General features: G+C 57.1%; 1 protein-coding gene across 1 annotated transcript; it reads left to right on the top strand.

The window, feature by feature from the left end:
- The first annotated feature begins 3308 nt into the window (after nt 1–3308).
- Nucleotides 3309–7251, top strand: B3GNT7 (UDP-GlcNAc:betaGal beta-1,3-N-acetylglucosaminyltransferase 7). Its single transcript, XM_015871855.3, has 2 exons — nt 3309–3374; nt 5440–7251. The coding sequence occupies exons 1-2, from the start codon at nt 3364–3366 to the stop codon at nt 6644–6646; spliced, it is 1218 nt and encodes a 405-aa protein (XP_015727341.1). The 5' UTR covers nt 3309–3363; the 3' UTR covers nt 6647–7251.
- Nucleotides 7252–7838: the final 587 nt, after the last annotated feature.

The following is a 7838-nucleotide window of genomic DNA, read 5'->3' on the forward strand; positions in this document are numbered from 1 at the left end:
GGACATTCCAGGGGTTGGCAGCCACCCAGCCACCCCAATGTGTGATGTTCCAGGCCCCATCCGTCTGCCACACCTTGGGTTTATGGCTCAATGGGGCCCTATCCTGCAGGAACGTGCTCTGCTGGTACATGGCTGCTGACATGTATCCTTGCCACCTCAGTCACCACGCTGCCCTTTGTACTGGGCTCTCCATCCCTCTGTTCTTCCCCATCTCTCCCAAGAGCTGCACAGGTGCTCCAGGCTCCCACCCCACAGGGGCTGTGCTCTCTGTCCTGCTCTGGGGCAAAGCAGACTGAAAACACTACGTGGAGCTCAGCCAATGACCCGTGGTTGCTGATGGTTCATCCCCCACTCCTGGCACAGGGGTTTGGGTTGGTTGGGTCCGGAGCATCCCTTGGGCAGGGTTGGGTCCGTGGCTGCAGCCCTGCTGTGATCCAGGGATGCATTAGCTCAGTGACCACCACAGCCCACAGCATGACTTCACCGTCGGGTGCACATCCCAGCATGGAAACCAAACCTCAGGAATGTGGCTGGGTGTGCCGGCACTGTGCTCCTTGCCCAGGACTCAGGCATGGCAGGGACCCCCCCAGGGCCATCAGAGTGCAGTGCTCTCTCCAAAGAGCTGCATCCGAGCACAGTTTTTGGGAGGAGACACCCGGGAGCACTAAAAAAGCCTGATGGAAAGCTGCAGCAAAGCGCTTGGCTCTGGGCTCTGCTGGAGCCTGGAAGCAGCAGGGCTGCTGGGAGGGGAAACTGAGGCATTCCTGGTACAGCCCTCTGGAAGGGATGAGCCACAGGGGCTGGTCTATAACCATGTGGCAATGGGGAGCTGCCCACTCCCAGCAGCCACAGCCACACGAGGGGCTCACCCCACTGCCCAGGGAGGGAAATATTTTCCTTCCCCCCCACCCAACCCCCCCCACCAGCCATGGTTTCCCTATGAGCAGCAGCCAAGCAGCAGCTAGAAAACACATAAAAGGCTGCTGAGGGCTCCTGGCAGTCCCAGCTGAATCCAGCTGTGGGCTTAAAGCAGCAGCACTGCCACAGTGGGAGAAGTGGGAGTCGCAGGGACACACATCCAGCAGGGGGGGCTGTGTGTGTGGGGCTGTCCCTGCCATGATGCATCCCCAGCCCTGTGCCACTGCAGGGGCAATGCAGGGCTTTGGTGCAGAGATCCTGAAGAAGCAAGGGATTAGTTTGCCTTTTCTCGCCTGTTTTGGGAAGAAATAGTGCAAATCCCAAGGGCTGGGTGCCCAGTGGGGCAGAGAACCCTCCCTGGTCCCTCCCAGTGACCCAAAGTGTTACTGTGCCACTGTGCTCCTGCAGGTCGGGCTGAGCCCTGGGCTGTGGCCATTGAAGGGCTGGGGCTCATTTGGGCTCCCACAGGTTGCACCCTCCTGCGGGAAACCCAGCTCCGCAGAAGGGGTGGGGGCACTGGGAGGAGATGGGTTGGTTTTCTGGGTGTGTTCTTGGTTGGCAGAAAGGAAAGAAAGCAGAGAAAGAAGGAGGAAGAAACCCCCAAACCATCAGTCCCGCAGCAGGAGCCATGAGTCCAGTGACACAGAACCCAAAGCGCCAGTGGGAACGTGCTGGCTGGGTCAGGCTGCCACAGGGAGGGCTGCGGGGATTGCATAGATGATATATATATGTATAAACAAGTCTTAAAGTAAAGAAAGGCAAGAAAAAGGAGAGACTTCAAACCAAGTCTGCTTTCAAATGAAAGAAGCTCCTTGAGGTTTTCAGGGTGGCACCATCCCACTTTTCTCCCTTTCCCTTTGCTCAAAACGATGCCATGCAGATTCAAAGTGATGCCCTATAGCCCCAAAGCAATGCCCTAACCTTAACCTTAACCCTAACCCTAACCCACAGCTTCCTGCTCTCACCCCCCATCCTCCACTGTCCCCCACATCGGGCACTGCTGACACAGGACAGGGGGCACAACCTGAGCACAGAGCTGAGCTGCGGAGGGTCTGTGCCCCCCAAGCTTTATTGGGGTGGACTCACAGCACCCAGTTTCACCTCTTTGGGTTTTGCTTTCAGCAGAGGGGTTCTGGCTGCTCGGGTAGAACCAGTTTGCGGGGCCAGGAGGTGAGGGAGTGTGGGAGGCAGCGAGGTGTGTGGAGGAGAGAAAAACGAGGAAAACACTTTGTGTCTGCTTTGCTTCCTCCTTTTGCAGGGTGAAACGACCCTATAAACCAGGAGGCAGTGAAAATGTGGCATTTCTTCCATCCCTTCCCACACAGCAATGAAGCTGATGTCAAAACCACCGCTTCATTTTGAGATTCAGCCTTGAAAACAGGAACTGGAGGCATCGGGAATGCGTAGGACAGCGGGTTTCTGTCATTAGCAGCACCAGACCTGGCACTTATTGGGTGTTTAATTACCGTTGGCAGCACAGCCACGCACACCCAGCCCAGCCCCAGCCTGCACTTGGCACTGCACATCCCACAGGGGTGCCCAGGACACATTGGGGACATAGGGAGCCCCAGCACTGTCCCAAATCAGCAGCACTGCAGTGTTCCTGCCTCTCTGCCAGCTGCCCTCCCTCCCCCAGTGCAGTGCTGCTGTCCTGGTCCTCATTGTGATCCCAGAGCTGCGATGTGAGGAGATGGCAGCTGTATCCTCAAGGCTTTGCCTTTGGCATCCTTTTGGGGCTGCCGGTGAAGGTGAGTCTCCAGTGGGCTCCAGCCTTTGCTGTGAGCCCCTCTTTGCATTAGGATGAAACTCTTGGCATCCCCATCTAACGTGGCAGGCACGAGGCCAAGCACTTCATCCTGCTCCAACCGGTTGGATGCTCAGCTCCCTGGTACCCGTGTGCCCCACATCTCAGCCCTCCCCAGGGTCATGGCACAGACCGTCCTATGGGCACTGGGAACGGCCAGGGAAGGCGCAGAGGGACATGTGGTGCCGGGCAGTGTGTGGGGTGATGCCGGGCAGGGATTCCCCGGGGAGCTGCTCGATGGGGACGGGGTGTGGGGGGGGAGGAGGGGTAGTTGGGTCTATTTCCTCCTCACACTGCAGGACCTGGAGGTTTTCTGGAGCCGTTTGAGCAGAGAGGACAGCGTGTGTCCCCGGGGGGAGGATGGAGGATTTGGGAAAGGGTTGGGGTGTCTCCGTGGGGCAGGAGGGGGAAACAACCCAAAGGATTTTCCTGCGGGGTCCCCCCGCCTCTGGGGACGAAAAGGCGGCGGCGGGGGGTGGGCAGAGGGGCAGGGCAAGAGTTAAGCTACCTGCCGGGCCGTCCCCCTTAGCTCCACCTCGTTGAGAGGGGAGGGAAAAGGGAAAAGGGAAAAAAAAAATGCAAAACCGGGGAAAGAGGAAAAGGAAGAGGGCAGAGCGCACGGACCGCGTCCCGCTCCCAGCATGTTCCAGTGGTGAGTGCCGGAGGGGGGGAAAGGGGGGCGGCTGCCCCCAGTCCCCACGTCTTCACAGGGTCGCTCCGTGCCGGGGGGGCTCAGCTCTCTGTACCCCCAGCGCTGTTGTCGCACCGACGGGACACGTCGGTGGCACAGCGGGTTGGGGACGGAGAGTCGGGGGTGCAGATTTAGGGGGACAGCGGGTGGGGAGCAGCGGGTCGGGGATCCGCTCAGCTGCTTGTGGAGGGAGTCGGGGTTTCTCCACCCGACTGCGGTGCTCCGGCCGTTGGCAGCGCTAACAGAAGGGCTCTGTGCCGCTGCCCCTTCGCCTCTAATTGAGGGGTCGGGAAAAGCCGAACGGAGCGCTCCTCGGGTGGTTAAAGGAGTTTTCATGCAGTTCAGCGGTGGCAGTGCGCCCCGACGGGGAGTGGGGACGGATCGCCCCGAGCACTCGGGGTCCGCAGCATCGCCGCCCACCTCCCGGTGTGGCCGTGTCACAGCGCTGCTTTGAGCTTTTCCTGGGGGAGAAAAGGGAAAACGAGGAGCGCATCCGGAGCCCTCAATGTGCCCTCGACGGCAACGTGCAGCGGGGCCGGATGGGGCCGGTGAGAGCCCGACCGAGGCGGGTGGTGGTGCCCGGGGACACGGTGCTGGTGCTGGGGATGTGGTGCGGATATGAGCGGGGCTCTGGGGCCGGGCACGGCGATTCCTGTGCCATGGTGGACCCCAAATCGGTGGGTCTGGGGTCTTTGGAGAGCAGGATGGGCTCTTCACCCCATAATGTGATTCCCACCTCAGGAAACCAAAAGGCAGAAGGTCTGGAGGTCGGGAAAGCCCAGCATACGGTTATAAATCTCTGGCCCTGTGAAGTGCTGGGTTTGGAGTGGGAATCCCCCGTGGTTGTGGCTCAGGCTCCGCATGTCCCCATTGGTTTCCCAGGCCAGGATCAGTGCAGTGGGGTTACTCTGAGAGGAGCCCAGGTGCTGCAGGGCAGGTAGGGGGAGAGGTTCTGACCCTGCAGTCCTGCTGAGGTTAAACTGCTGCCGCATTGGAAGCAAAGGGTTTCTGAGAACAACCTTTGAGTGGGGATCACTGAGGGTTAAAGGCAGCGGGATGAAATCAGGGCTGCTCCCTCATCAGTCTCAGGTGAGTGCCCACACATAAAACCAAATGGGAGCTCTCCATTTGCCAGTAATTGCTCATTTCCATGCGTGCTCTCATAGTCCCCAATGGCATTCATACTTTTCTTATATGAATATGTGGCTGAAAACGTTCCTTGTGCTGAAGGGAACCAGGAGCCCCCAGCTCCCACTTTGAGGTCCCTCATTTCATAGTCCCTATCGCCACCTGTGAGCATCACCCATCCCGTGGGGATGTGACAATGGTGATGTGACATTGGTGATGTGCTGTTGGAGGCCGTAGTACATTGGGGCAGGGAGTTGCCTGAATTTATTACAGATCTCTCCAGGTAAAGCAATATATACTGAAGTGTAGGTACTTCATATGCTCACCTGTGTGTGTATCTATACAACTGAAGTGCTCCTGGTGCAGGAGCGGGGCTAACAGGACATTATAGCTCTATGAGGCTGCCCTGGGATCGCACACTGCCTTTGCTTTGGGCACATTCCTGCAGTGCACACTCACAGCTGTGGCCAGCTCCTGTTTTCCTGTCCCACTATTGCGGTTTCTTTGTTCTATGCTTACCAAGGATGTATTGGGCTCCCAGCTGCAAACCTCAAGGATGTTTCTGCAGGTTCCTAGGCAGCCTATTGAGATTTTTCCACCACCCTTGGGCTGCTCGGACAATCCCTAATGCAGTGCCATCCCCAGCCCTAGGGCACCCAGGGGCAGAGGAAATTGGTGCAGCAGAGCCAGCTGGGGGGCAGCCAGGTGCCCGGGGCACAGACCTGCCTGGCTTTGGTGTGCATGGGGAGTTAACTGGGGGGTTATTGAGTGCAGCAGTGATCAGTGGGTCTCTTTTGGGCTGCAGGGTTTGTGGCTTCCATGATATCACCCAGATCCTTCAGCAGATGAGCCCCCCACCGCTGGTTTCCTCTCCTTAACTCCCATCTCATCCCTGCAGGAGGAAGACCATCTACAAAACAGTCTGCCTGTCCTTCCTGCTGGTGATCACAGTGACGGTGCTGCAGCGGGGAATGGCCCCCAGCCAGTTCCTGCAGGGCCAGCAGCAGAAGGAACTGCCTACACCAGAGCCCCTAAAAACACAGAAGAGAGACAACGCCTTCTCCATCACCAGCACCTTCTGGAAAAGCAAAAAGGAAAAAGCTCCAGGCAAGGAAGAGGAAGGAGGCATGATGGAGAGGCAGGTCAAATCGTGGGACATCACCACTACCAACTGCTCAGCCAACCAGAACTTGAGCAAGTTGGACTGGTTCAAAGGGCTGGAGCCCAACTTCCAGCAGTTCCTGCTGTACCGGCACTGCCGCTACTTCCCCATGCTGATCAACCACCCCGAGAAGTGCAATGGGGACGTCTACCTGCTCATCGTGGTCAAGTCCATCATCACACAGCACGACCGCCGCGAGGCCATCCGCAGGACGTGGGGCAAAGAGAAGGAGGTGGAGGGCAAGAAGATCAAGACGCTCTTCCTATTGGGCACGGCCTCCAAGGAGGAGGAGAGAGCCAACTACCAGAAGCTGCTGGATTATGAGAACCACATCTACGGGGACATTTTGCAGTGGGATTTCCTGGACAGCTTCTTCAATCTCACTCTCAAAGAGGTTCACTTCTTGAAGTGGTTGAACATCTACTGCGACAACGTCCGCTTCATCTTCAAAGGAGACGACGACGTGTTTGTGAGTCCCGACAACATTCTGGAGTTCCTGGAGGACAAGAAGGAGGGAGAGGATGTCTTTGTGGGGGACGTCCTCTACAAGGCCAGGCCGATCCGGAAGAAGGAGAACAAGTACTACATCCCCAGTGCTCTCTACAACAAAAGCATCTACCCACCCTATGCAGGCGGTGGAGGCTTCGTCATGGATGGACCATTGGCCAAGAGGCTGCACAAGGCCTCAGAGACGCTGGAGCTGTACCCCATTGACGATGTCTTCCTTGGGATGTGCTTGGAGGTCCTCAAGGTATCGCCCGTTGGGCACGAGGGCTTCAAAACGTTTGGCATCGTGAAGAACAAGAACAGCAAGATGAACAAGGAGCCGTGTTTTTTCCGCAGCATGTTGGTGGTTCATAAACTGTTGCCTCCGGATTTGATCCAAATGTGGGACTTGGTGCACAGTAACTTGACATGCTCAAGAAAACTCAATGTCCTTTAGCTCATTCTCTCTGGAGAGCTGGGACTGAGTGGGGACACAAGTGGGACACAATGAGCCTCTGCTTGTGGCACAGGCAAGGCTTGTGATGGTGGTTGTTCCTGTACTGTAATGTGGTTCGCCTATCTCCAGCTGGGTTGGGGGTTACTGAAAATGAAGAAAAAAAAGAGAAACCCTTGCACAAAGTGGGAAGGGAGAGAAAGAGAAAGAGAGGTCTGTGCCCTGCAATAGGTAGCACCTCCAGGTGGGGCGGGGGGAGGCGGGAGGGGATTTGTGCTGGATGTTTAGGGTCTGGCTACCCGGGAAAGCTGCTCCAAAGGGGGATCAGAGGTCTACGTGCACATGGACACTGCTCAGAAGGGGATTGTATTTGTACCTGAAACGTCTCCTCCGTGGTGTGTCACCTGGGGGGGTCGCAGGGTTGCACACCATGGCCAAGCACAGGGTTGCACACCCCCGTGTCCCTGCGTGCTGTGGACGTGCACAGCCACATCCACGGCGCTCAACACGCACGGCGAAGTGCACATGTGTGTGCTCGCTCTCTTCTCTCTCTCTCTCTCCTTCTCTGGTGCCAGACATTGAAAGGAAAAAATTTCTACTACCTCAAAGGTCCCCCTGTGCTGTGCCTTTTTTTTCCCTCCCCCCCACCTCTCCTTTTCTTAATGTGTTTTGGATAAGTGCCTGTTTCATTCACTCCAAGTCTGTATGTTCCCCAGGTTAGAAAACAAACAAGAAGGGGTGTATGGCAGCCAAAGGAGGTGGGGTGGTGCCAAGCCACTCTGCTTCTCCTCTGCAAATGCCCCTCGTCTGTTGGGGTGAGCTGCAGATTTGAAGGGAGAAAAGAGAAAGAGCCCATTTGTGCCCCGGGTTTGGCTGCTGCTGGCGGCGCTGGGGGCTCGATGCTGACGTTCCCTGTATGGTGACGTTGATTTATGATGTGCCTGAAGGAGCCACAGCCCTGGGTACCTGCAGGGCAGAGCCCGAGGGCACCGCTGGGCACAGGGCTCACTGCTGCTCCCCATCCTCTGGTGGGTTCAGCTGGGGCGTTTCATGGGGTGTCAGCGCTGTTGGGTACAGCTGTGTGCTCATCCCATCCACGAGGTGGAGCACAGAGAGATCTGAGCAGATTCGGTGAATATTTGAGTTTCTAAAATAAAGGTTAAAAGAAGGAAGAGCTCAAAGGAAAAGCAGCCCA

The sequence above is a fragment of the Coturnix japonica genome, chromosome 12 (genome assembly GCF_054131305.1).
Source record: "Coturnix japonica strain WE chromosome 12, WE-NBRP24, whole genome shotgun sequence".
Classification (NCBI taxonomy): domain Eukaryota; kingdom Metazoa; phylum Chordata; class Aves; order Galliformes; family Phasianidae; genus Coturnix; species Coturnix japonica.